At 42.3% G+C, this 27,761-nt stretch overlaps 3 protein-coding genes across 8 annotated transcripts in view; 2 read left to right on the forward strand and 1 right to left on the reverse strand.

The window, feature by feature from the left end:
- Nucleotides 1-15,836, forward strand: part of ep300a (E1A binding protein p300 a) — a 32,043-nt gene extending 16,207 nt beyond the window's left edge. The window contains exons 17-31 of the mRNA XM_046069764.1: nt 4,071-4,134; nt 4,262-4,437; nt 5,069-5,157; nt 6,433-6,513; nt 6,840-6,896; nt 7,000-7,077; nt 7,209-7,276; nt 7,734-7,884; nt 8,328-8,474; nt 8,602-8,715; nt 8,836-9,001; nt 9,233-9,400; nt 9,500-9,661; nt 9,860-10,141; nt 10,284-15,836. Of these exons, the coding sequence (XP_045925720.1) occupies nt 4,071-4,134; nt 4,262-4,437; nt 5,069-5,157; nt 6,433-6,513; nt 6,840-6,896; nt 7,000-7,077; nt 7,209-7,276; nt 7,734-7,884; nt 8,328-8,474; nt 8,602-8,715; nt 8,836-9,001; nt 9,233-9,400; nt 9,500-9,661; nt 9,860-10,141; nt 10,284-13,523 (5,043 nt within the window). The 3' untranslated portion in view covers nt 13,524-15,836. The remainder of the gene's footprint in view (nt 1-4,070; nt 4,135-4,261; nt 4,438-5,068; nt 5,158-6,432; nt 6,514-6,839; nt 6,897-6,999; nt 7,078-7,208; nt 7,277-7,733; nt 7,885-8,327; nt 8,475-8,601; nt 8,716-8,835; nt 9,002-9,232; nt 9,401-9,499; nt 9,662-9,859; nt 10,142-10,283) is intronic.
- snx29 (sorting nexin 29) overlaps nt 1-27,761 on the forward strand; it is a 356,821-nt gene that overhangs the window by 26,952 nt on the left and 302,108 nt on the right. The gene's annotated exons all lie outside the window — the stretch shown is intronic.
- Nucleotides 16,144-27,458, reverse strand: cbx7b (chromobox homolog 7b). 5 transcript variants are annotated; one of them, XR_006828197.1, is made up of 8 exons: nt 27,168-27,458; nt 24,979-25,022; nt 23,861-23,926; nt 22,599-22,665; nt 22,129-22,441; nt 20,518-20,896; nt 20,256-20,363; nt 16,144-16,807 (listed from the first exon to the last, which is right to left on the reverse strand). XR_006828197.1 is itself a non-coding variant. In XM_046069756.1 (6 exons), the coding sequence occupies exons 1-6, from the start codon at nt 27,234-27,236 to the stop codon at nt 20,694-20,696; spliced, it is 762 nt and encodes a 253-aa protein (XP_045925712.1). In that variant the 5' UTR covers nt 27,237-27,458; the 3' UTR covers nt 16,144-20,693. The 5 variants fall into 5 exon arrangements, 2 of the variants coding, with proteins under 2 accessions (XP_045925712.1, XP_045925713.1); XR_006828195.1 differs by having other exon boundaries at nt 16,144-20,363; XR_006828196.1 differs by having other exon boundaries at nt 20,256-20,896.

Raw genomic sequence — 27,761 nt, forward strand, 5'->3', positions numbered from 1 at the left:
TCTGCCTAAATTAGCTCTCCAACATATCCCAAAACTGGGAGAACTGGGATTGAAGCTTTGACTTGGAGCTGCTGAAGGGAACAGCAGTAAAACTAACTTCACCCGTTTTCTATACACGTCTCTTTTCTATTCGTCGAGGCGGAGCTGTCGCTGCAGCTGCACTTATTGCCATCTTTCACGTGTTGGATCTTCGGTACCTTCGGTACCTGGCAAAAGGAGTATTGACGTGTTTTCAGAATTTTGGTATCGGTTTATTTGACGAGAGTGTATTTCAATTTCTTTCAGGACTTAAGTATTCATATCAAAACATAATTTAAATTAGGAAAATAATTGTTACAAAATAACTTGAACCAGTCAAATGGCTTCGATGAAAAAGTTGTAAAAGCATTTAAAAACCCTGCCGTTTTATACCTGTAGATGGGAATGGTCGGACCCAGAGTGGGACAGCCCAATGTCAACCAGCTTCAGAACCAGTATCTGTCCCAGGGACAGTTTCCTGGGTCAGGACCAGGAGTTGCAACAGCTCCGGCTGGGATGGCCCAACCTGGACCACAGGCAGGATTAGCACAGGTAAGCTGGCCTGAAGTTCTTTTACCTGTTGCTTGTTACACTTAAGTCTTTACCTGTGTCATCTGAGAGTACTATACCAGAGACCCAGAGCAGGGCCTTGGGACAGGAGCTTTGACTCAGAAACTACATTTAGAAATATAGTGTTTTTAAAATTGTTCCAGTGTTAGTTAGAAAAGCTAAAAAAATGCCTAAAATGAAACTACTGTGGACTTGATAAACAACTTCCTTTGACATCGTTGTTGCAATTTTCTAAAGTGCAAATTCTGAAATTACAGGCGATCCTAAGAGTGATCTCATGTCACACATGTTTAATACTCTTGAATTATACTTTTTATTGACGCTCTTCTGGTCTCTCATCTCATTCTTTACCCTCATCCTCTGCTCACCTAAGACGCAGATGGGCACGCCCCCCTCTCTTCCGGTTGCTAGTCCTCTAGCACAGCCAGGTTCAGCCAGCGGTCCCGGCAGCGTCTCCGCTGTGGGACCCATGGGTCCTCAGAGCGTAGGTGGCGGAGGTCCCAACTCAGCTGTTGGAGCCCCTACTTCCTCAATGACTCCATCTAACACAAACCAGCAACCCAACTCCATCCCCCATTTGGCTGCCATGCGTGGCAGCTCGCCCTCTCCTGCTCACAGCCGATCTCCTACTCCTCACCAAACACCCCCCAGACTAGCTGGGTCCCAGACTCCACAGCCACACACCCCTAACGCACAACAGCTGCCTCCACCTTCAGCCTCCCAGCAGAACCAGCTTGGCCAGGGCCCAGGCTCCAACAAGTCCCTCCAGCAGCAGCACATGGGGCCATCTGGTTCAACCACTCCATCTCACCCTGGACTGGGCTCCAGTTCAACGCCGCACGGTGCTCAGCTGCCACGCACTCCGGTAAGTGTGATTTAGCCTTTGATATAGACATTTTAACGTTTAGAGCGGCTCAACTTATTCCACAGATTCTATTGATCCTGTAGCTGTAACTCATGTCCTTAAGGTTTGTTTTAATCTCCTGCTTCCTGTATATCACAAAAATTTTACAGTTGCCTTAGTTATGACTAAACTTTGCATCGTAGGTGTTGTCCCATGCATCACCTGTTGTGCTACTCAGTTTATCCTGTTTTATCACTTTTATGTGTCACATATTCACCATTTCCACACACCTGAGTTTGTTTCTGTGTCTCTCTGTAGCTGTCCCAAAAGGGTTCATTTCCGGCAGACAGTCAGGTCCTGACTCCAGCCTCTGTCAGCAGCCTGGACACATCGTCCCAGCAGCCACAATCGGACGCTTCAGCCGGCAACCTCGACCCCAAGATGGAGATCAAGCAGCAGGATGAGGAGGAGGAGAGCGACACCGGCAGCTGCTCTAAAGGAGGGAAGCTCAGCAACCTCAAAACAGAGGAAAAGCCCGTGAAGTCAGAGCTGAAAAAGGAAGAGTGTTCTGGAGAGGGAGGTAAAGGGGTTCCCATGGATACATCGACAACAAAACCAATGGCGAGTTTGAAGACGGAAGACCGGAAACCGGAGATAAAGAAGGAGGTGAAAGAGGAAGAGGAAACGTCTGAGGCACCACAGGCCCCAGTGAAAAAGAAGAGTAAGGATATTCACTTCTTAAATTGCTCCTATAATTAATATATAATTAATCCCGTTTTTTCCACGTGTCAGTCATGGAATCCAAATGGGTTATTGAAGCAGTGTAAAACAAAGTTTTTTGATTACTCTTTCATCGCATTCTCCTCTCTGATCTCTATTTCTTCCCAGTCTTCAAGCCAGAGGAGCTTCGTCAGGCCCTGATGCCCACACTTGAATCTCTCTACAGACAAGATCCAGAGTCTCTGCCCTTCAGAATGCCTGTAGATCCACAACTGCTGTGCATACCTGTAAGTCTCCATGCTGAGGATAAGATGTATTTGTTCCTGTGCCTTGTATAAACTTCACTGCCCTCTCATGGTGCTTTCAGACCAAAAGCGAAGCGAGCGTTCGGGGCGGTGAGTTTATATACAAAGTCAATGCAAAGACGCTTAGAGCCGCTATTTCCTGTCGGGCGGCGTGATGCGACGCGAAGGAGCCGGGGTCGGCGACGTGAAGGAATTCTCGTGAATTAGCTTTTTACTTTAGTTTTTGGGATTTCAACATTGATTTATCTTCACTGGAGCTTCTCAGCAGCTAGGTTTCGTGCACATCCGGTTCCAGTGTTGTTGTTAGCGGCGTTAGCTTTGTCGGACTATGACTTGATATTTATATAAAAACCGGACAAAACTGGACATTGCTGGGAGAAAAGAAAGCGAGGAGGTTGAACTACCTGGTGAGTTCAGAAAACGTGTCTGTAACTTTATTCCAGCTATCATTGTACTTTACTGTGACCAAGTTAGCATAGCCCTGATCGATCCAAACTCCATTCAGAAAACAAACATTTTAGAAGTTGTTGTCCTGCTGTCTCGCTGACAGACCTGACAAAGCATGAATACATATGTTTAACAAATCTGCGTCATGTTGTAGTTATTTCGGCATCAGTTTAATCCGTTTATTGCTATTTAATTACAGCAAAATGTTTACTTTGGGTTCATACAGCTGTAGTAATGGTGAGTTGTTTATTCACGTTATCGTGTTTAAATCGCCTTCTCGCGTTGTGTGTGAACACTTGCAGCGAATGTACTCACGCGAGGAAAGCGTCGCGAGCCAAAAATTCGTGGTTGGTCTGAATACTTGTGTGTATAAATTCAAATCAGCTTTATTGGCATGAATGTATAACAACAGTATTGCCAAAGCTACAGATAAATTACATAAGAACAATTAATTTCATACATTTCACTAAATAAGTAAATAAAACAGTAGAAGTTGTTTGTGTGTTAATAAAAAAAAAAAAAATATATAAAATTCAGTAAAAAATAAATATTAAATATAATAAATAAAACACTAAAGGCCCATTTATACTCCTGCGTAGGGTCTACATGCTAACTACGCCATAGGCTACACACGTAGCCATGCATTTATACTTGTGCGTAGGTGTGTCCGTCATTCTGCAATTACACCCACAAACACTAGTCAATAGTAGCACTACAGCGCCCACTGTGTTGACTTTTGCCGGCCAAGCAGGCTAACTTCCGCTTTAGTGCTCCGCTAACGGAAATGGGGGTAAAATTGTAAACGTTTGCAAAGTGTTGTTGTCTTAGTGTTTTATATTTAAGGCATGGTTAGAAATTGCAGCTCTGTCTACCTGTCCCACAAGGGGAGCAGAGTCTCTCAGCCTCGACCCTTTTCTATGGCCAGGCTGTGTTCACTCTCTGTATGTCAACATTTTTCTTAGTTTAGGACATTTTATTGTGCTCAGGTAATTTGCCAGTGTGAATTCTCTATTTAGGGTTAGATAACATTGTAATGTACTTTGTGTTTTGGTTGTTTCTTTCCAGTATTCAATATATTTGTCTTTATTTTTCTATAATTAACTCATGAAAACAAAGACAAAGGTTTTAACTGCTCAACTTGAAACATGCTCATTTTATTCCTGCAGGACTACTTTGACATTGTGAAGAACCCTATGGACTTGTCTACTATCAAGCGAAAGCTGGACACAGGTTAGTACTACTTGCTGCTAAATATTACGACGTTTGGTCATTCTCAGGAAACTTAATGAACCTGTTCTGTTTTTTAAAATAAGTTATTTACTCTTTTGTAAAGTTTTGTCATTGTGTTTTCTTGTAGGTCAGTACCAGGATCCCTGGCAGTATGTGGATGACATCTGGCTGATGTTCAACAACGCCTGGCTGTACAACCGCAAAACATCCAGAGTCTACAAGTACTGCTCCAAGCTGGCTGAGGTTTTTGAGCAGGAGATTGATCCTGTCATGCAGAGCCTTGGCTACTGTTGCGGAAGGAAGGTGAGACAAAGATACATACTTTGAGAATGTGTCTTGATAAAGTGGTGTGTATGAATATTTTCAGGATGTTCCGGACACAGAAATTAACGTGCACCATTCGCATTTGAAAATGGAAGCTGTGCAAGTGGTTCATAGCTAAATTTGGCCTTGAGCATACCACCACCATATCACATTTCAGCTCTCATTAGACCCTGCTATTTTTGGTTTTGCAGACAAATAACAAAACCAATTGGCCCTTATTATGAGAGGCTGGCTGAAGGAGCAAAGTACTGCTTGACGTTAGCTGTAATTACTTTAGTACAAAATGTAACCAAACGGAAATCGGCTCCGCTCCGCTCCACTGGGGGAGTTTTTACAGGTGGGATCAAATTTTAAAAAACATGTTTGCACATGTTTTGCAATGATCATGTCCTAGTCAATATTTTTGTCCATACAAGTACTACATTTTTGCTTGTAGTCCTTAATTCGTACAATAGGAATTTGCTGAATGATGCCATAATACAATCATATTTTAACAATACAATTCCACTCCTTAAATAAAGTCTATAAACTACAAGTCTTGTTGGTGAAACTATGTTTATGTTTCACTGTACTTTAATGTGAACTCCCATTTTCTGTTTCTGTCCATCAGCTGGAGTTCTCTCCCCAGACACTGTGCTGCTACGGAAAGCAGCTGTGCACTATTCCCCGAGACGCTGCTTACTTCAGCTACCAGAACAGGTATAGACGATGGAAAATGCCAATGTAGTGAAGGGATGACTAGATTGATGGATGTGTCAGTAAAAGGGAAGGTAGAGATTAGTTGGAAAAGACTTACTATAAAAAAGTAAATGCTGAATTGTGCATTGTAAGAGAAAGTTGTGTAGGTAACATAGAAGTGTTTTTTTTTTTTTTTTAATCAAAGTCTTCATGTGATTAATTTTGTTTTCCTAAATGCTTCCCTTCACTTCATATTCCCTGTTTTTATACCTTCATGTGTTGCCTAATGTACTGGCATTTTAAGTCGGTCCTCTCTTCTGACATTCTTTAAGTTTTTCTTAGTGAACCAGTGATCAAAACCAACGTGGTACCGAATGACACCTGCAGTGGTGTGTTTTGCTTTACCGGGTCTTGTAAAACATCCAGGGTCCGCGTCTTGTAACATAATAAATAGCATCTGTCTCTGTGTTTGCAAAATGCTAAAATGGGTCGCCAAATATACTCTGGCAGCCGTTAATATACCTGGGCGTCCTGCCCAAGTAAAGTCTATATGTCGGAAACACTGGTGATCTTTTGAACACTCCATTGTAATGGGCGTTTTCTTTTAGGAAGAATCAGCATGTTTTGTTACTGCTCTTGCAACATGGTGGTCCGTTCTCTGTAGATTTGTCCACAATGCATCTTTTTGGATTCCTCATCTTCAGTTTTTGCACACCCATGAAATCCTTACTGGAATGTGAAAGGACCGACTTTAAAATGAACTGTGTGAATGAATGAACATCTGAGCAGTTGTCTGTGCTCACTTGATCGTATTTGTTCAGTGTCTGCATTATGTCCTGTGCTACAACTTCTTGCTCCAGCTCCCTCCTCACATTTAGCTACCATTGATTCTGCTGCTGCTCTGCTGTCTGTGATGGTGGTTGTTGCTCATCCTCATGTCCAAATTGCTAATCTATGCTTTGCCTCGGCTCTCTGCTGTGTGTTGTCTTGTTTCCGAATGACTCGTCTATCCTCCCTTCCAATGGCTGTGATATCAACATTGGCTTGCTTTTGCCTTGACCAACCATGCACCTCCAAACCCATCCCCTCACCCTCACCTCTCAAAATCATGACTGGCCTTTTGCGATGACGACATCCTGCTGTCCTGCGCTCCTACTTCCTGTTTGCTCCGCTTGTGGCAACCTGCCTTGCCCTTGTCCTGTACCAATTGGTGACTGCCCTCCCGTGCGCTGTCTGTGATTGACTGTGCGGTGGGGAACGGTGTAGTTCACCAAAATTTGGGCTTATTGCTAACAGGTACCACTTCTGCGAGAAGTGTTTCAACGAGATCCAGGGAGAGACGGTTTCCCTGGGCGACGACCCCACCCAGCCACAAACGTGAGTATTATTCTGTTTATTGAGCAAGATAGCTCCAGTTAAAGATTCTTGTATCTATTTGAAACTTATCATCCTGACATAATAACACAGTATTTAATTATATAATATTTAACTAGCTATTAGTCCTCTTCCAGCCACATTCCTGATACTTTTAGCTATGTGCTTTGTTACATTTTCTGTCTGCACCTAAAATTTTACTTGACAGTTAAATGTTCACAGCAGGGGCAGATGTTGTAGCCTGCACTCAACAGTTATTTTTATAGCTTCCTCTGTACAATTTTCCTCTTGTTCTACATGTTGTCATGCTCCCTCTTAACTCATTTCAGATCTATTAACAAGGAGCAGTTTGAGAAGAAGAAGAATGACACACTGGACCCTGAACTGTAAGTTAACTCTTCGCCAAATGTCAAATCTTTGCATTGGGGGGGGAAAAAAAAGATTAAACTGAACTTAAATTTGTATCTTCATCTCGGTCCCTCTTTTCAGGCTTGTTGAATGTTTGGACTGCGGCCGCAGGATGCATCAGATTTGTGTCTTGCACAATGACACGATTTGGCCATCGGGGTGAGTAGCAATTTCCAGTAGTTCTCAAGGTTAAGGCAAACAACCTCCTGTCATTTGCTAAATAGTTTTTTTTTTTTATTTATTTATTTTTTTTATGTAACTCAACTGACACAACCTCCTTTTTTCCATAGTTTTGTGTGTGACAGCTGCTTAAAGAAGGCAAATAAGACAAGGAAAGAGAACAAGTATTCTGCCAAAAGTAAGAGCTTCTGTCCCATTTTATCCAAATGGTTTTGTTATACTCATACTTTTCACTGTCCATACTTTCATACAGAAACCTGGTGTACTGAACGTGTGTTCAACTTTTTGACCTATTAATATGAGACTACCATCACACATTAATCTCATGTTGTCACCATTTACAAACTCAAGCCTCTAGGCTGAAACTGCAGTGCCATATGTGTTGGTGCTTAACCAAAGAATCCCATTATATCAGTACCAAATAAAATTGTTCAGTTTAGTGTTCCTCTATAACTTGGTCACTTTCTGTTTCTCATGGCTTGGCCCAGTATGTCAAATACACGTGTACATATTTGGATTAAACAGAATTCAGGTTTCTCATAGCTTATAGTTATTTTACCGCCCTGTTGTTTTTGGCAGTTGTCAAGTTAACTAAACTAAAATGAAAAATGCTTTGCCCCCCCCCCCCCCTACAGGGTTGCCCCAGACGAAGTTGGGCAATTACCTGGAGGTAAGGGTGAATGACTTCCTGAAGCGTCAGAGTCACCCGGAGGCTGGAGAAGTAACCATTCGTGTTGTCCATGTCTCTGACAAAGTGGTGGAGGTTAAACCAGGCATGAAGTCCAGGTACTAGAAACAAGACACACTGTCGGACTTCAACATGTACAAATCTTTCTCTTCACCTCCAGACTCGGCGATGCCTGTTTAGTTTGTGTGATTTGTTTAGATTATGTAAATTACAGTCGAATGAAACCTTGCAGCAAGGTCAAACCTGTTTTATCACATTCAGTGTGATGAAACATGAATCCTGTTTTTATAAAACTGCATTTGAATTTTTTTATGTAAATGTGAAAGAAATATGTTAGTATTCAGATTCAAGTAACATTTTTACTGCTTGAAACATTCTGTAAGCGAGAACACTGATACATGTTAAATAGTAGGGTTCTTTAATCTAAGATTTTGTTGGTGTAAAAAGTATAAAGTAATTAGCTTATATTTCATTAATGCAGATATATTTTCCGTTCTTGATTTTACAGTCAGTAAGTTTAGACTTTTGTTTTCGTCTACAGATTTGTGGATAGTGGAGAGATGTCAGAGTCTTTCCCATACAGGACAAAAGCCCTTTTTGCATTTGAGGACATTGACGGAGCAGAAGTCTGCTTCTTTGGGATGCATGTTCAAGAGTATGGATCCGACTGCCCTCAGCCCAATCAGAGGTAAGGACGTCACCATATTAGAACATTATTTAACCAAGTGCTTCCTTTTTTTCTCTTGACAATTGATTGATTTTTTTTAAAAATAAATTATAATATGATATATTCGTATTTCCTGTCATCCACTCAGGCGAGTATACATCTCCTACCTGGACAGTGTACACTTCTTCCGGCCTCGTGGCCTAAGAACAGCAGTCTATCATGAAGTCCTCATCGGCTACTTGGAGTATGTCAAGAAGTTAGGGTGAGTGTTGCTGCTCAAAGAAAACATTTATTTTGGTCATGTTATGCAACTTTTATTATGACTTGTCTAATCACAACGCTTACTTATGCTAATCTGTAATTTCTTGTGTGTTCTCCTCAGCTACACCACTGGCCACATCTGGGCTTGCCCACCTAGTGAAGGGGACGACTACATCTTCCACTGTCACCCTGCAGATCAGAAGATCCCAAAGCCCAAACGCCTTCAGGAATGGTACAAGAAGATGTTAGACAAAGCCGTGGCAGAGCGGATAGTACACGATTACAAGGTAGAGAGGCAACTTTATTCTTACATGTGTTGGAAATGTGATGATTTTTGAGATTCAGGATTTGAGACCTTTTCTTACATACTTGTTTAACCAAAGGCTATCCCTTCCCACAGTGTGTGTAGCACAGCAATTTAGAGTAACCTCAGTGTACATATAATGATAAAGCTGATAGTAATGACTGATTTAGATACTATCCATGCAAAACGCTAACTTTTCAATTTACCCCAAAAGGATATCTTCAAGCAGGCGACAGAGGATCGTTTAACCAGTGCCAAGGAGTTGCCTTACTTTGAGGGAGATTTCTGGCCCAATGTGCTGGAGGAGAGCATCAAAGAGCTGGAGCAGGAGGAGGAGGAGAGGAAAAGGGAGGAGAACAGCACTTCCAATGAGAGTATTGATGTAAGAATGCGATGATAAGAGAAGTTTCTCGTCAGTGTGTAAAATCATGCACTTGTTAATCAGGTGAACACTGAGATCCCCCCTTTCTTTTTTGCGCAGGACACAAAGGGTGACAGTAAAAATGCAAAGAAGAAGAACAACAAGAAGACGAGTAAGAACAAGAGCAGCCTGAGCCGAGCAAATAAGAAGAAGCCAGGGATGCCCAATGTCTCCAATGACCTTTCACAGAAACTCTATGCCACTATGGAAAAACACAAAGAGGTATGAGGAAAAAATAAATTATACTTTGCTCATATCACTTATCACTCTCAAGCAACTTACTGAAGGAATGAGTAGACTGGAAGATAGCTCAATTATTGACTAGAATTCTGGCACCAGTGCTGGCTCAAAGTTGATTCGATTTGAAAGACTGCATTTCACCTGTGCTTCATCTGTCTGCCCCTATTTTTTCCGCCCTAGGTGTTCTTTGTGATTCGGCTGATCGCAGCACCCATGGCAAATGCTTTGCCCCCTATTGTAGACCCGGATCCCCTGATGGCATGTGACCTCATGGATGGCCGTGATGCTTTCCTGACAATAGCCCGGGACAAACACCTGGAGTTCAGCTCTCTGAGGAGATCCAAGTGGAGCTCTATGTGCATGTTGGTGGAGTTGCATAACCAAAGCCAGGACCGCTTTGTCTACACTTGCAACGAGTGTAAGCACCACGTGGAGACACGTTTCCACTGTACCGTCTGTGAGGTGAGTTGGTGAAGGGTTATATTGGTGGGTCTGTTTTTCATGGTAATAAAATATTTGTAGGTTGCTGAATTTATTTTAACTGTAAAACCTGCTGTGCATCCCTTCTAAACATTTTTACTGGCATTCATGCCATCCCTCACAGGATTATGACCTCTGCATCACATGCTACAACACTAAGAAACACGAGCACAAGATGGAGAAGTTAGGCCTTGGTTTGGATGATGAGAGCAGCAACCAGGCCACCGCTACCACTCAGAGCCCTGGAGACTCTCGTCGTCTCAGTATCCAACGCTGCATCCAGTCCCTCGTCCACGCCTGCCAGTGTCGAAACGCAAACTGCTCTCTGCCGTCCTGCCAGAAGATGAAACGCGTTGTTCAGCACACAAAAGGCTGCAAGAGAAAAACCAACGGTGGCTGCCCCATTTGCAAGCAGCTTATTGCGTTGTGTTGCTACCATGCGAAGCACTGCCAGGAGAACAAATGCCCAGTTCCGTTCTGCCTAAACATCAAGCACAAGCTGCGCCAGCAGCAGCTGCAGCATAGGCTCCAGCAGGCCCAGATGCTGAGGAGGAGGATGGCCAGCATGCAGAGAGTGGGCCAGCCCACTCCTGGAGGAGCTCCTGGGGGAAATGGTCTGCCATCTCCAGGAGCCAACAATGGAACCACTGGTCCTGGTACGCCTACATCTGTGGGCACACAGCCTCCTACCCCACAGACACCCACCCAGGGGAATATGCCTGCACTTCCTCAGCAGCAGGGAGTTGGGATGGGGGGAATGGGAACTCCAGGCCAGCAACAGCAGGTTCAGCAGCAAGGTGGTACCTTGCCCCCTCAGCACCATCTCCATCAGTTTCAGTCAGTGGGTGGAGGAGGTGGAGGGGGGATGATGAACTCTCCTCAGCAGCAGATTGTGTCCCAGCTTCAGCAGCAACCTCCCAATGTCCAGCAACTCCAGCAGCAGCAGCACTCTGGTGGTTTGCCTCCATACAATCCCAGACCACCTGGAGCCTCTCCTCTCCACCAGTCTCTGGGCAAACCTGGACTGGGTCCAGCCACCCCACCGCAGCAGCAGCAGCAGCAGCAGCAGCAGCAGCAGCAACAACAACCCAATCAGAGCCAGGGGTCGATGCCTGGACAAGGCCAGCCGCAAGGGCCCCCTCTGGCTGCTGTAGAGACAGCCCTAAAAATCCAGCGTCTTGCAGAGACCCAGAGACAGATGGCCCAGGCCCAAGCCCAGATACGTGGCTTGGGACAAGGGGGCATGATACCCCCACATTCTCACCACCAGAACACCCAGGCCCAGATAGGCATGCCCCACATTGGGGCCCAGGGCATGCCCCCCCAGGCTCAGGGAGTTGTTGGCAGGACTATATTAGACCCACAGCAACAGGGAATGTTAGCAGGGATGCAGCAAGGGGGACCTCAGTCGCAGTTGCCACCACAAGTTCAGCAGCAGCTCCAGCAAGTCCAGCCGGGAGGTGGACAACTTCAGTCAGCAAACCAGCAATGGGGTGGTGGGGGACCAGCCATGAACCCACAACAAAGGCCAGGCATGATGGGTCACATGGCACCGCAGCAGCCAGCAGTCGCTCAGCAACAGCAGCAGCCGATGAATCCGCAACAACCGCAACCGGGAAACCGTGGGCTGATGCAGGTAATGGGAGGGGCTGCAGGGATACCTACTTCAATAGCAAATGCAGCTGCATCAGGAACTCTACCCCAGGCAGCACTACAAGACCTCCTGAGAACACTGCGCTCCCCAAGCTCACCCCTTCAACAGCAGCAAGTCCTCAATATCCTTCGGTCCAACCCGACCCTTATGGCTGCTTTCATCAGACAGAGAGCAGCCAGATATCAAGGTGGTCAGGGTGGCCCTGGAGGAGTGGGAGGACCTCCACAAGGGGGCCCCGGAAGTGTAAGGTTCCAAGGAGCTGCTGGAGGACTACCTGGTGTAGCAGGTCCTGGGGTTAGCCAGCTTGCTAACATGGATGGGCAACAGCAGGTAAATCTGAACCAGGCAGGCCAGCCAGGGATGAACATAGCTCAGGGTGGAGCAGGGGGAGGGAATATGCCCACCATGGCTCAGCTTCAGCAGTTACAACAGCAGCAACAACAACAGCAGCAACAACAGCGTCCAATGTTGCCTGGGAATCTACAGCAACAGCAAATGGCTGCATTACAACAGCAGCAGCAGCAGCAGCAGCAGCAGCAACAACAACAACAGCAACAGCAACAACAGCAGCAGCAACAGGGAGCAATGCAAGCAGGGCAACAAGGCAACATCACTAATATGACTCCACAGTTCAGAGAGCTATTGATGAGAAGACACCTGCAGCAGCAACAACAACAACAACAACAACAACAACAACAGCAAATGGGAAACCACGGGCAGTTCCAGCAGCCTCAAGGACTCCAGCAGCAACAAGGCCAGCAAGGCTTCATGCAGCCTGGTCAAGGACAGCCAGGGATACCCCCCTCCCAACCCCAGCCTGGGGGTGTAGGTGTAGGGGGTCCCCAGCAGCAGCAAGGAGGACCACAGGGTGGGCCAGGACAGCTAGGCCAGCAGCAGGGCTACTCCAACTCCATGTCACAAGTAGCTGCAGTGCTCCAGCAAAGGATCCAGCATCAGTTGCAGGTGCAGCAGCAACAGCAACAAAATTCAATGGGTGGGCTTCAAGGACAAGATGGAGGTCCGGGTGGAGGCGCCGGAGGACCTACGCTCCAGCCTGGACAAGGCGGACCTGGGCAGGGGCAACAACAGCAAGGTGGAGTTGGTGGAGGAAGCGGTGGGCCCCCACTGCCACAGACCTCCCAAGGCATGCTTCACCAGAACATCCATCAGAGACTCTTGCAGCAGCAGCACCTTGGTGGGGGCTCTCCAGCCCACCACAGCAGTCCCATGAGTCCCCAGCAGATGGTACAGTCCCCCCATCTCCAAGGACAAGGAGGACTTGGTCCAGCAGGGTCGCTCAGCAGTCAAGTCAGGTCACCTCAGCCCTCGCCAAGGCCGCAGTCGCAGCCTCCGCACTCCAGCCCGTCCCCACGCATGCAGCCCTCCTCCCAACCTCAGCCCTCACCTCATCGCATCTCTCCGCAGACCCAGACTGGCTCACCCCACCCAGGCCACCTAAGCCAACATCACCCCAGTATGGCACCGCCCCAACCTCCGCAACCCCAGCAGCAGCAGCCAGGTAGTTCTGTAGATCCTGGTCAGTTCAGCTCAGACCAGAACTCCATCATGTCCCAACTGAGTGGGATGACAGGGATGCATGGTGGGCAGGGCGGACAGTCGGACATGATGGGTGGGAATAACAGCAACAACAACAACAACAACCAGGAGCTGGGAACGAACATTAACCACAACAGTTTAGACATTATGTAGCCTTGAGTCCATCCTGTCTCTCTGTCTTGATGCTCTGATCAGTTGTCCCAAATGACAAACTGCCATGAAAGGAGAGCGAGGCGGGACTACGGCTTCGGGGTTTTAGAAGTTTTTATTTTTTATTTAAATATTTTTGTGATGTATAAATAAGAACTGAAGCTTCCTTCCTATGGGAGATGCAACATAAATCTTAGAAGTCAATAAATGAATAAATTAAAACAATGGTAAGTTATTGCTGTTAATATATATCTATATATTTTTGCCAATTGTGTACAAAAAGGTGGAAGGGCAGCGTTTCAGGTTGAAGATATTTCTTCCTTAGTCTGACACAATATTTTTGGGGACTGAGAATTTTGCCTTTTTATGAATATTTTTAAGATTTTAAATGTGGCTAAAAATTAAAGTGAGTTGACACGATGTACCTTTTTTTTTTTTTTTTTTTTTTTTCCCCCCTCCTCAAATAACCAGTCATAATTGTATCTATTTCGCAGAGAGTAAGTATATATTATTTCTGAATTATTATTTTCTTTCCCCTCTGTGGGTCGTACAACAAGCATCAACATATCTTCTGTTACAGGAGTCATCTTCTGGACAGTTTTCACAGCAATGTACATTTTACAGTGACTGCAACAATTCACATATATAGAATTTATTTTTATTTGATAGGTGGGTGGGAGGGCGCGTTAAATGCAGTTTGATTTTTGACAGGTTTCCCAGTTTGTTTGTTTTTGTTGGACAGGATTTACAGGTTGGAATTAAACCTCAACAGTGTTGTGGGGAGTTGAGTGTCACTGACCGTAGGTTTAGTTGTATTTTTCTGCAAACAATGGCCAGATCCGCTCAACAAACTGTTGCACCCATGGGCCACCTCTCCCCCTTCTATCTTCAGTTCTCCTATAAATGTGCATACCTTCCTTTACCCTGAAACCCCACCCCGTACAAGAAATGGCGGGATGAACTGTTGATGTCCGATCGTCCAGCGGTCAGAGGCGTACTGTGCTCCTATTTCAAGCTGGCTGATGTTGAAAGGTTGTGCCTGTACATATATTACAACCTTGTTTATGAACTGTGATGTGGAGAAGAGGTTAATGAAGCTGTCTTGTTTTTTAGTTTTTTGGGGAGGCTGCAGAAGTTTAAGAAAGTCCTGCCTGTATACTCAACTCCTAACGGTTTCCCTTTTGGTAGTCCTTTTCTCTTATTCCACTTTTTTTCTCATCGTCATGACTGCCTCTCAGCCACAAGATATAATTCAATGTTAGTACTGTACAAAGTAAGAAATGGTGGACTTCAATACTGTTTTTGTAATAAAAGTGAAAGATGTAAAAAAGCAAAAAAAAAAAAAAACTGTACATACTTTAAAACGTTATGAGCAGAGAAATTATTTTCTCCTGCTTGTTTCCCCTCTTGTTTGATTGGATATTTGCTGTATCTGTAAAATACTCCTGAGCTACTGTACAGTATTGAGATTTTTTCTAAAAGGTACAGTATGGGGTGTAGTAGGTCACAAGCACCAATGCGCCTTTTTCTGTGTATTTTTGACAAGGTTTTAGGGAGGGAGGGGCTATTGCAACAAGTCACACACCTGAACAATCTTAAAGTTTAGATGTGAAACCTGCATGAAGTAGAGCCGAGGCAGGGGTTGATTAGAGGTGTGATCTGAAGAGTTTAAATTTGGTTATTTAGCTTTTTATGGAGAGGACTGAAGACTATTTTTCAAAAGGTTGGGCTTGCTGGGTATGGGGAGGGGACGCATCCGAACCAGGTGGCAATATATCTTGAGACTTATTTTATAAGAAAAAAACAAGGAAAAACTGTCTTTTATATATAGATATATTATTTAATTTTATTTTTTGGAAATAAAACTTGAAGCTACAGGAATTATTAGATGTTTTGTTTTGTATTAAAGATGTTATGGTGATGCAAAAAGACACTGCAGACAGTCATTCAGTTTGCCCTGGGGAGGCCGTGGAGTATATTATACCATCCTTTTTAAGAAATGTTTCATGTACATGAATATAGTTGTAAAAATACTGAATCACTGTACAAACCGATGGCAACTGAACAAATAGTTTTGTTTTAATCATTTCGTCTAAAAAGAGACTGGAAATAAGACTATTTAAATATTTGTTTAGTATTCAAATGGAATCTTTGACCACTTTTTTGTTCCTCTTGTTAACAATTTTGGTGCTTGCTGAGAGAAAGCAAAAATAACTGTTTTCATTAGTTTCTTTTTTTAAGTTATTTTGGTGGTCTGATTGTTTTTGCCAATAAATTAATTGTACAATAAAGTATGTTTGTACCATTGGAAAAATACTCAATCGTTTCCTCTTTTCTTGCATTTATGTATGATATTTTTCAAAGGTGAATAAATGATTATTTAACACACATTTGAGCATCATCTCAGTGGACATTGAAGGAATAGTTTTAATGTTTAATAGTTTCTAAATTATAAAATGGGTTTGAATTCCAGACTAATATATCTGCTGTTAGTGGCTTAATGCAGAAATATCTGTATTGGTACCCGGGATGTCAAATATTTCACTCATAGTGTTAAAATGCATCAGAGAGTAACTAGAAACATGTATCTTTGGTATGTCAATAAGCAACTGAACAAGTTCGGTTAAAATTATATTAAACATGAGCAACATTTATTTTAGTATTCCCATAGAAATATTCTATACACAATAACACTTAATAGACTGGAGCAGGTAATGTGCAGGTTTACATCACAATAAAGTGCAAGGTTCTTCGCTTGGTTGTGGACGAAAGCAGCACAAGCGACCACATTAGGCAACGTCAAATCCAGGTGCTTGTTTTGTCATGCCAATACATTTAGAGATGGCATCAGCTCAGTGGTTATCACAAACTGTATAAAAACTTATGTTCAGTCATCTGCGTGACAAATACACAAGTATCTTGATAAAATAAATATACATTCAGGTCAATGTAGAAAAATAACGACTTAAAAAGTAATGTCTCTCCCTCCCAGGATGGAGGAGACACATCTTCCTCCAATTTAAAGTCTCCTCATACGTCAAGTTTTCATCACATCACTGGATCGTATATTCAGACATACAGAAACCAAATGGGCAGGGGGAGTAATAGTGCGTGTGTGTAGGAGGGAGACATTAGCCCTAGAGACAAAACAACTACAAAATTATGCAACATCAGGCACTTCCATTCCCTGCTGCTTCATTGTCACGCAGAGACAGTTTTGAGATCACGAGACCCTGACCCATCATCGTCAGTGCGGGACAAACAACTTGCGGACCAATGGGACGCCACTGTGGGAGATTCCACAGACATGACACACCACATCAGCTCCTGTGTCCACTGGGCAGGACACCAGCAGGGTTAGACTGATATACTGGGTTCAGAGTTGGGCTTTTACTTTTTTAAATCAGTGATATTGGTCTTTTCAGTGTTTACCTGTGACCACACTTACAGGAAACAAGTCTGTAAAGCTGTGTGGAAACTTTTCACTTTCAATCTATGTATTTTTGGTAGAACAGTTTTTATAATTGTTTTAATGATGATTTGAGTTTTCTCATCATCTGATTGATGGCAGGGGCTGGGTCACACTGCATTAGTTAAAGCATACTGCGGGTTATAAGTTTAATTTCCTACCTTCCAGCAGGCAACAGGTTTCAGTTTATTTCAGAAATTTAGATTTTTGAAATTTAGATTTATTTATTGTCCTAGATATTTAATTATTATATTGTTATTAGTGATATCTAAATCTATTTGGATTTCTGTCATTACAAGAAGGAACCTCTACATGCACTTGTTTTTCATGCCATAATGACTTGATATATATTGGGATATGCAGTCCATCACAGAGAACATCCATTTGCTTTTTCTTTTTTACCTACCTTACGCAACACATGGTAAAACAATGCTCCCTCTCCTTTTTAGTGAAATCAAGTATCTTTGGGAATTTCATATGTGAGATTTAGAGCAGTGGTTCCTGACCGTTTTTGTTTGTTACCCCTTAATGGATAGGTTCACATTTTTTTCAATTTCTTATAACAATAGTCAGGTGTTCATATGAAAACAGAGTTTTGCTTGCTATAATCTTTTATTTTGTTCATACAGAACAGATCCCTTTCAAATTAGCCAAATTGGGGACAAGGTCCAGTCTCCTTTTCATCTGAAGCTAATATGAGGCTTCTGTAGTCTTTTTGTATCCTTCCACTGCAGCTCAACAAGGAAACACTGTCAAAGGGGAAATTTTAAACCAAAAAGAGTAACTCTGGAAGATATCCATTTGATTTGTTCAACTTGGACTGCTAACACCTCACATCAGCTTCAGATAAACTTTGGAATCCGGACTGTGGATTTACACTGACAGAGCAATGACCAGTACTGTTAACAGGAGGCAAAGATGGTTTCACTGTTTATATGGGCACTTTACTATTGTTGGAAGGCAGACAGACACAATTGTGAACATATCCCTCAATATAAGGGACTTGTAACCTCCTCGTTGCATGTCTATAAGTTGTAAGCTGATTGCCTGAAAAGTTAAAACTACAGCATTTCAGCAATGGCAAAGATTAGAGAAGAGTTTGAATCAGAATTTAGATTTTTCTTACATCCTACACAGCTCATCTCAACACCTACTTTACTGTAATGTCCACAATCCTCACACTTTGTCTTCAAGGTTCTTTGTCTTGAATGCAATGTTTTTTATCAGCCAGATGCAGGTAAAGTTTCTCAAACAGTATCTGCTTGCAAATCCATTATTACATTACTTTAAATGTATGTATAACAGCTTCATAAATACACTGAGATAACACATTGTTAGATAGTGATGTAAAGTCTCAAACAAGTTTTAAGAGTGCAAGTAGATTTTGGGGCCTTTATGAAAGGTAACTGGAAGGTAGGAAATCAATGACACCGTTTGGTACTTCTTATTAAATATTATTATTACCCTGTCTGTCAAACTCTGAAAAGAGGCTCCTGGTGGAAACATAAACCTTCATGATGTACAGTAAATACAGTGCAATTCCATAGAACATTCTGTTATCAAGTCACATCTAGTTTTCTAATTTTGGTACAATACTAAGTTATCACTTGTATAGTGTGTTGTATGTTTTTAGATGAGGAGCTGGGTGGACAGAGAAATCTACACTGTGTCTTTGCATTGATGTACTGGAGGAGAAAGGCATGCAGGCGGATCAAATCATCTCTCAGAGCATTTTGAAACGCATACAAGACTAGGCCACCTGTTGTCCAGTGGTAACAGTCTATGTGTTCACAGGTTACAGGTACAGCACTGTATGTTAGTATGGGACTGACAGCTATGCCCACCTCACTGTAGTTTTGAGTATGTACAATACGTATGAGTCCAGTACTGAACGGTTAGCTTAGTGTGGTACAGAGACAGAAACAGCGGCCATGTTTACACGCACAGAGAACTCTTCTTCTTTCTCCACATGATAACTCACGTCACTTGATTTCACGTAACTAAATGTCAACGTCATAACTCTGCTACTGTGCTACTTTATACTCTTCTACTACTACATTTATCTGAGTCCTGTATTTACTATTTACAAAAAAACCCCAATAAAACATAAAAGTATGAGAGGATATAATAACATGAACATTTTCATCCATGAAGCCCATTCTGTTAATTGCTTTAAAGGTACCCTGTAGAGCAGTAGTCGGCAATAGGCGGCCCGCGGGCTAGAACTGGCCCGCCAGCAATAATTTCTGGCCCGTGGCCAGATTGCTTCAATAGCAGAAAGTAAAAAAATTAGATCAGCCAGAGAAATAGATCAGCTATGACAGCTAGTTACTCACACAATCACTTCCTCTTAAGAGATTGTGCCTCCAACATAAAAGCGACAGAAGTTTTTTTTGCAGCAATGCTTTATGTTGAGTTTATTGAGAGCTTTTACTTTGAAGAGTTCCGAAGGACATTCAAAAGAGACTCTGGCTTGCTTGACACACCTCTGCCATCAGTAAACGTGAGATAGGATTCCCCTGATTTTCCTCAGGGAAATGAAAATAAGCGTCCAGAGGTTTTTGAATGCGGATCAAACTGGGATGCGCACACACTGCAGCAAATGATTTATTGTGAGCATGTGCAAAAGTGTCAATTAGTTTAACAAGGGAGAAAAAAAATATCCACAGTAAGTTGGAATCAATCCTACAACCTTCCTAACAAGTACTGACTGAGCTAAACATGTACACAAGTATACAAGGATTTGAAATGATTTGACTTTGTTCTGGCCCACCATGTAACTGCTTGAACAAATTTTGGCCCAATGCAAGACTTATTTGATGACCCCTGCTGTAGAGTTTCTGACCACTAGTGGTGCTAAGGAGCAATGTTTTGTTAGGTCTAGGGTGGCAGTAATGCACCAAAAATGCACAAACAAATTGCAAGGAAGAAGAAGACTGCAAGCTAGAACACGTGTGAAATGCAGTGTCCAGATTATTTTTCAAAATCGGTTTTGCAAATGTTTTATGAGGAAGAAAATGCATTAGACCCGTTTGTCTAGGATACGCACAGTAACGCTGGATGTAAACATAACCGTGTTTGTTTTGAAGAAAACTTTACAGGGCACCTTTAAGGTGGAAAAGTTAAGACCCATGATAAAACAAGATCCTAAAAAATACCTGTATTGGTACATTTGAACCAATAGCAACAAGTCAAAGATTCTGTAGGTAGGTGTGAGACTTTCAAATATCACTTTATGACTGGTACCCTCACTTCACCCAACTCACCTGCTTAGCCTCATTTTCAACTATTTGTCAGTGGAAGATTCCCAGGCCCAACAATGGGGCCCTCAGCTAGCATTGTGTCCTCCAGAGCCGGTGATTGCACTGTTTGTTCTGGAATAGAAGTCACAACCAGTTATAGCTATCACAAACCCCAATAATTCAAGGCAACTCAGTCCAACCTTTGAAACAGTGAACAGCTCAACCTAAATATAACATTAACTGGAGTTTGGCGTGTATCCATGTGACTCTGTGCATGTAAACGTACCACTGACTGGGCTGGAAGTAGCTGGCAAGAGGAAGAGCAAAGTGAGAGGTCACAGAGAGGGAGTGAAAACACCAGCCCAGGCCCTCAACCACCATTCACACACTGTGATGAAGCCAGAGCCACCAAGTCCCTCTCTCTGTGGCCTCCCCACCAACATAATCAGACTTCATCACAATTCAGACCTCCAGGCCCCAGTCTCTGAAGAAACCTTTGGCCACTCTTGACTCTCGGAAAGTCACTGTGAGGGAGTTGAGGGTGACATCTGTGACTGTCACCTCTCCCGGACCGATGATGGGTCTCCAGACGTCTTCCAGCTTCTCTGATGCAGTGACCTCGTCTGGTACGATAGCAGAGCTCCACTCGTCTGTCCTTTCCTGTCCTGAGCAAGACAGGAACATGGAGAGAGTAACAGTCAGACGATTGCATCAAGCCTATCACATGTGTACTGTTATTGAGTTAACCTCCCTGGACTGACCTGGATAGGTTATCTGTGCTCTGATAGATGTTATAAACTAGCAAAGGCAGATAGGGTGCATTTGGCTGCAGGAACAGACACCTCTGAGTGCTTCTGAGGTGATAGGGAGGACAGAAGTGCCCCATTCTGCACTCCACATCATTATTTTGAGAAGATGTAGTAATATCTCACCTTTAAATCATTAAAACTACTCTGTCTTCCACGTCCCTAGAACCAGCCTGCGTTACCAGGAGTCAGCACGCCTAGGTCCTGCCGCCCAGCTGACAGTGCGCGCAACCCCAATGCCTATCGCTGCGGGTGGTGGGTCCACAGGGTGCCGTTGTGCCGGACCGTTCTCGTTATGAGGGAGCAGAGCCGGAAGGCAGCGCTTTTGATTTACCAATCGATCTATGTTCCAACACTCACCTGTGATCATGAACTTTGGGTAGTGACCGAAACAATGAGATTGCGGATACCGAAATGAATTTCCTCCGTAGGTGGCCTTAGAGATAGGGTAAGAAGCTTGGACATCCGGAGTAGGCTCGTAGTAGAGACATTGCTCCTTCACGTCGAAAAAAGCCAGTTGATGTGCTTTGGGCATCTGATCAGGACGCCTCCTGGGCGCCTTCCTTTGGAGTTTTCCGGCCACGTCCAACTGGTAGGAGAGGGTCTGCTACCAGAGGGATGTCTGGACTACCTTGTTAAGCCTGCTGCCACCGCGATCCAGCCCCGGAGGAGCGAAACTAGATGGATGGATACTCTTGTAACTGTCAAACTACATATTCATTATTCATTCATTAAAGATTTACATTTGCTATGGTGTCAAACTTTCAAGCAAAATGATGTTAACATTATGGGTTTCAGTGCATATAAATGCAAAATAACTGTAGTACACTTTTTGCTTCTAAAGTAGAGACTCTACAGTAGCTGCAGTAACAGAAACTTCAAATACAGAGTCATTAATGGGTCTATACTTTGACCTCTGCATGATTTACTCTTGAATCAGCTCAGGATGGAGGAAGGTTAATGTTTTTGGTTGCATGCCCAGTGGAAAAAGCCTGTGGATAGCCGGGCCTAGTAGAAGGTTCACAAAGAGTCAAAAAAACTGGGTCGTGATGCTGATTAGAGTTTACTGGCTGACCGACTGACACACTTACCATTTAAAATGCCTCCTCTTTTCTCTGTTGTCCCCTTTAGAGCATCCTCTTTCTCCCCCTCCTCCTCCACTCTATCATCTTCATCTTCTATATTGCACTCCTCCTCCTCTTCTTCCTCTCCCCGGCTTTCCCAGTCCTCTTGTGTAGGACTTGGAGGGTTTGAGTCAAAGCACTTGAACTGTGACCTCCTGGGTTTGTACATCTGATCCTCGTCCTCAGGGACCAGAGAGCGCGTCAGAGAGAGACGTAGGCGTGGTGAAGGTTTCTCTGCAGCCTTGTGAGCACTGCGGAGATCCATGGTGTAGACAGTATTCTGAATAAAGATCAAAGAGAAATCACTGAAACATTGAAACTTGAAAAAACAATCAGAAACATTTGAGTAAGATTCAAACTGGTTTTAGAGGAAAGAGAGTTAAACATGTATTAAAGTAATGAATAAGTTATATAGATTAGAAAATTCTAAAATTTACCTGCAGAAGAAGTCTTTTGGCTCTGGATCCTTTTCTCCTGTGACCCAGTGCTCTGTCTCTCTGCTCTCTAAAAAGCCAAGTATACTGTTAAAATGAGGCTGATGGCAAAATGTCTTCAGTAGCTGTTCTTGGATTACATTTTCACAACACATAAGAAAAACATATCCAGGGTATGAGCAACAAAACATCGGTTCCTTAAAGGTAACCTGCGGAGTTTCTGACCGTTTCTGAGTACTACGGAACAGTGTTTTACTAGTGGGTTCTAGAGCTGCAACCATTAGTTGATTAATTTATTAGTTGTTAACTACTAAATTAATCGCCAACTTTTTTGATAATCGGTGAAGTGTTTTGATTTGGGGTAAATTCTCATTCCAGCTTCTTAAATGTGAGTATTTTCTGGTTTCTTTACTCTTCTACGAACAAAAAAAATGAACAGTAAATATCTTTGGATTGTGGACAAAACAAGACATTTGTGGATGTCCTCTTGGGCTTTGGGAAACATTGATTGACGTTTTTCACAATTTTCTGACATTTTATGGACCGAACTACTACTGATTAATGAGAAAATGATTGCCAGATTAATTGATAATGAAAATAATCGTTAGTTGCAGCCCTAGTGGGTCTCCATTTTGTTTGTTCTCATGTGTGCTTGCAAGGATGCACGTATGTGCGCATGTGGGTGACGCTTTGCAAATGTTTAATTATCAATAAATTAATCATCTTTATTTTTGCCAAGGGGGTCTGCTGCCAGGTGACATCAGTCATAAAAACAGCAGTGAAAAAATAAATAAATACAATATATAACAACGGTCAGATATACAGCACACTGTCCTGAGGAATATCCAGGACATCCTTGTAAAAGAGATTAAAAATCTCAATGGATTTCTTTCCTGGTAAAAATAAAGGTAAAATAAAGAAGAATAAGAATAATGCCCCCATGGACCAGCCTATCAAGATTCTATAACTTCCAAGCCAGCAGTCCAGTTTAGAAAAAGGAGGGAATGCATTAAAAACCTCTTGCCAACTACTGCAGTTGAAAATTATAATAATAATACTGGGACAAATAGAGTAACACTGAGTGTAAACAGAAACTCCACGGGGCACCTTTAAAGAAAATCAGACTTGAGTGCATGTTACTTCCTTTCTAATGAATGACACCTTGCACCCCTTATTATCAGCCTAGCAGAATAATGAAGCCACTTGTGTGGATCGTATGTGTTTTGGGAGATCTAGTTATAATCCAAAGAAAACTGGAGCCTTACTTCTCTTCATAGGCCTGCACTAAGCGCTGGTCCAGAATGTGCTCCTCAGGTTCCCATGTACTGTATCTACAAGATGTAAAACATAGTATACAAGCCTCCTTCATTTTTCTATTTCCTTCATTTATTTGTTACTGCATTCAATCAACACATTAAATCAGTATGTCTGTCTATTACTGCGTTGTTGTTTAACATTCTCCATTTAAACTAATTATGTGTTGGCTGAAAAATGTCTCTATCGTCTTTGGTTCCAGTCAAACAGTAACGGTGTACTGCACAAACGCTCAGAGAGGACAGTATCATCGACATAGACTCACCCAATCATAACTTTTTAATCGCAAAGCGTGAAATAAAGGATGGTGTTTCTGTTGTGGCAAATAACCTGATAAAAAAACACAGTTTGGAAAAATATTTTCACAGTACTTTTAATCATCAGAGTTTCGAAACAAATTGTGAAAATTATTATACATACTAGAGCCTGACCGATATGGGATCGATGCCAATTTTTATATATGAGGATTTTAAAATCCAATAATCTGATTTATCGGCCAATATTCTTTTTGTCCCTTCTTTTCAGAAACACATAACATAAACAAAGATTATCCCTAACATTTGACATTTGTTATGATTAGTTATGAGACCTCACAAAGATAACTTGACATAATGCAGTTTAAAAATAAACTTTTTTTAATGAACAAAAGTACAGCTGCTTAATGTGTTGTGTTGCCCACAGGGGAGTAGCAGAGCACCCTCTGGTGGACAAACTATTCAACGACAACACTCATAACATGATTGAACGATCCGTCTTATGTCATTAATCGGCTGTTATAAACTCTGATACCGATTTATCTGCAATAAGCTCATATTGGCCGATAATATCAGCACCACGATTTACTGGTCGTTCTCTAATACATGTTGTGGAAAAAAAATTGTTCATACTTATTAGACCTTAATAATAAATCAATGTTACAAATTACTACTTTTTTTATTCATTTTTTTATATTATCATGAATTTTTTCTGTGCACATGTACAGTTTGTTGTCCATGTCAGTGGGAATGAGATTCACATTCACGATGGTCATATAATCCATCCGTTCTTCTTATTAAGTTCACATACTTACTTTGGAGGCCATCCTTTCCACTTCAACAGATACTCCACACTCCCCTGTGGAGACATAAGTTTCAAGAGCCATCAGCGAGTCGTTATCAGCCAAAACGTTAATTTCACTTAGGACTTCACAGAATATACTTTAGCTTTCCACAGTCTTTCTAATACTACCTTAATACGTGTGGGATGCATCATTTTCCCATCTACATCTATCAAATGTGATTTCTTTGCAGATATCTGAGACGCCACATGTCTGATATTGATAAAGATTGAAGTGTTTCTTAGTGATGACTGGCCTACTGGAGGTGCTACAATCATCAAACACAACTGTATAAATGTGATGAGAGAGAATGCTATGAATTATACATTTATAGTATCATACAAGGATGTTATATATAAATACATTTGTGTAAGTAAAAATCAGAACTCTTGTTTCTCTGTAAACATAATTGATCACAGTGTAAATGAGTGGTTTTCTCGACAAAGATTGCTTGATTAAGATGATATTTAGATCCATCTTCTTTTCTATTTAATGTTTATATTCCATAACATTCTTGCTGTTGAGTGGAGTTTATGTGTGGGAGGATGTTTCCATGCCATCACGCAACATCTATAATTAAAAGATAACATAAAATATACTGTGTTTTCCAGATACCAGCCAAGCCACTTGGAGTCATCCTCAGTGACATCATCCAATAATAATTGCCAAGCCCTCAAAGGTATTCTCAGCGGGTGAAGTCACCACTATTCCCGACTTTGTTTTACTCACCCATTCCCCCCTCCTCAAAAACGGAAATGAATACCGTATATTTGGTGAGACTAGAGGGCCTAAATTAACAGAATTGTATGTGCTTGTTCTTAAAAGGAAGTGCCTAGATCTTCCACAACTTCCAGTGTAGACCACATAATAAATTCTACTTGTAAAGAATGCACTCATAGGGTAATCAGTGCATCAACAATACCAGGGTATCACCCAATATTTTATGTGACAATTTGACAGGTATTGAATTGTGAATGGACAAACATAGTCACTGAGTATTAATATTGGCCTATGTCACTTTAAGTTTAAAGTCAAACTACTTATACAGAGTGTAGGCAAAATAATATTAAGTAAATCTCAGTTACAAACACTAATAATACAGCCTTATACTGTATATTTTGCCTTATTGCTGTTGGTCGCATACACTTGTGAATGTACTTAAAGTGTAATCCACTTTGAGTGTATAAATAATATTATAAACTATATAAATATTAGAAATGAAGATTTTAAAGATTTTAAGATTTTTATTTTAAATTAATGCAATTCAGTACTTTTGCATTTTGGTCTGCCAGTAAGACAAAACAGGCAAATTGAAAAAGTCTCTTGGTTCTGAAAAAATTGTGATTGTGAATTTAGACTAAACTGAAAATTGATCAATCAAAACAACTGTCAACAGATGGCTCAATGATCAAAATAATCATTAGTTGCAGGCCCACTGCATGTTGGAAGATGTGAAATTTTGAGTGTGAGATGACAGATGTGAAATTAAATCAGCTGCTATTTGACCATTTTCATTTTGAGCACACTGTCTCAAACTACTTTAAAACTCTGACATTAATGTAGGCTACTAATTGGCAGAAAATGCAGCTAATTGGCATAATGACTAACATCCCCTTCATTTGTATCTACTGTGCTTATAACCTTGCATTATTCAGAACAGTTCCTCTTATCATCAAGTGTTTAAATAATATTGTTTACCTACTAGATTTACAGATCCTATCAGTGTTAAAACTGGTTGTATGAAACTGTGGAGGTTGGGGGATACTAATAAACGGAGGAGCTTCAGGGGCCCTCCTGCGCTCCGGGGGAAACATGATTTCTAGCTGCGCACCTCATCTGTCAGCACCATATGGTAACTTAGACCCAAATCCAATTAGCGAGCAAACAGGCCGTAAAAAGGTGTTTGGCTGACAACACCCTCATATTTTAACTGAACACCTGACATGTTAAGCTGTAGTGCAATGACAACAACACTCTCTACGTTACATTACAGGGACACGCTCCTTTAACCCGCCCCCTTCATACAGCCTGCAATTAGATAACCAGATTATCCGCGGAATTCTCTTCTTTTAAGCTCTCAAGCTTTCATTAGCATCCAAAGTAGCATCCCAAAATGCTCCTACAAATCTCCCTCAAATGCTGACAAAATGCTAAACGGTTACCTTTCTAAATCTTTTCTTTAGGATTGCTTCCACAGCAAACACTTGCTCCCCAATCGCTGACAGCTCCATCTCTGTGCACGCCTCCGTCCGCTGGCTTTTAACTCAAAGTAGCGTTTTTCTCCTTCACAAACTACGCTAACGTTGTCTGGTTATGACCGAGGTCCTTCGGGTCGGTCCTCTTCCTGCCGTTTCTCCCTCCGCAGCCTTGTTTTCCTGACAGTTTACGGGCCCGTTTATCCGGAGCGACTTCCTTCAGATCTATCTTTCCCAGCGTCCAGTGACTTTACAAAATCTGCGACACATCTGCACACCGCTTCGCGCGCACCCGCCTCCGAGAGCGCGCTCCTTTTTACAATGAGTCCGCGCGCGCAACTAGCTGCCTCATCATCCTCGTCCTTCATCCAGTGTGTATGGATGGATACCAAAAAACAGCGTGGGATGAAGTAGGAAGACCCTTAAGTAAAATTAGGAATCCTGTGATGTGGAAATACTCGGTTAACAAGTAAAACTCTAGCATCCAAAATCTCACTGCAGTAAAAGTGTAAAGTATCACTGGAAAATGTTCTTTAATTATCAAAAGTAAAAGTAGCCTAC

The sequence above is a fragment of the Micropterus dolomieu genome, linkage group LG14, assembly GCF_021292245.1.
Source record: "Micropterus dolomieu isolate WLL.071019.BEF.003 ecotype Adirondacks linkage group LG14, ASM2129224v1, whole genome shotgun sequence".
Classification (NCBI taxonomy): Eukaryota; Metazoa; Chordata; class Actinopteri; order Centrarchiformes; family Centrarchidae; genus Micropterus; species Micropterus dolomieu.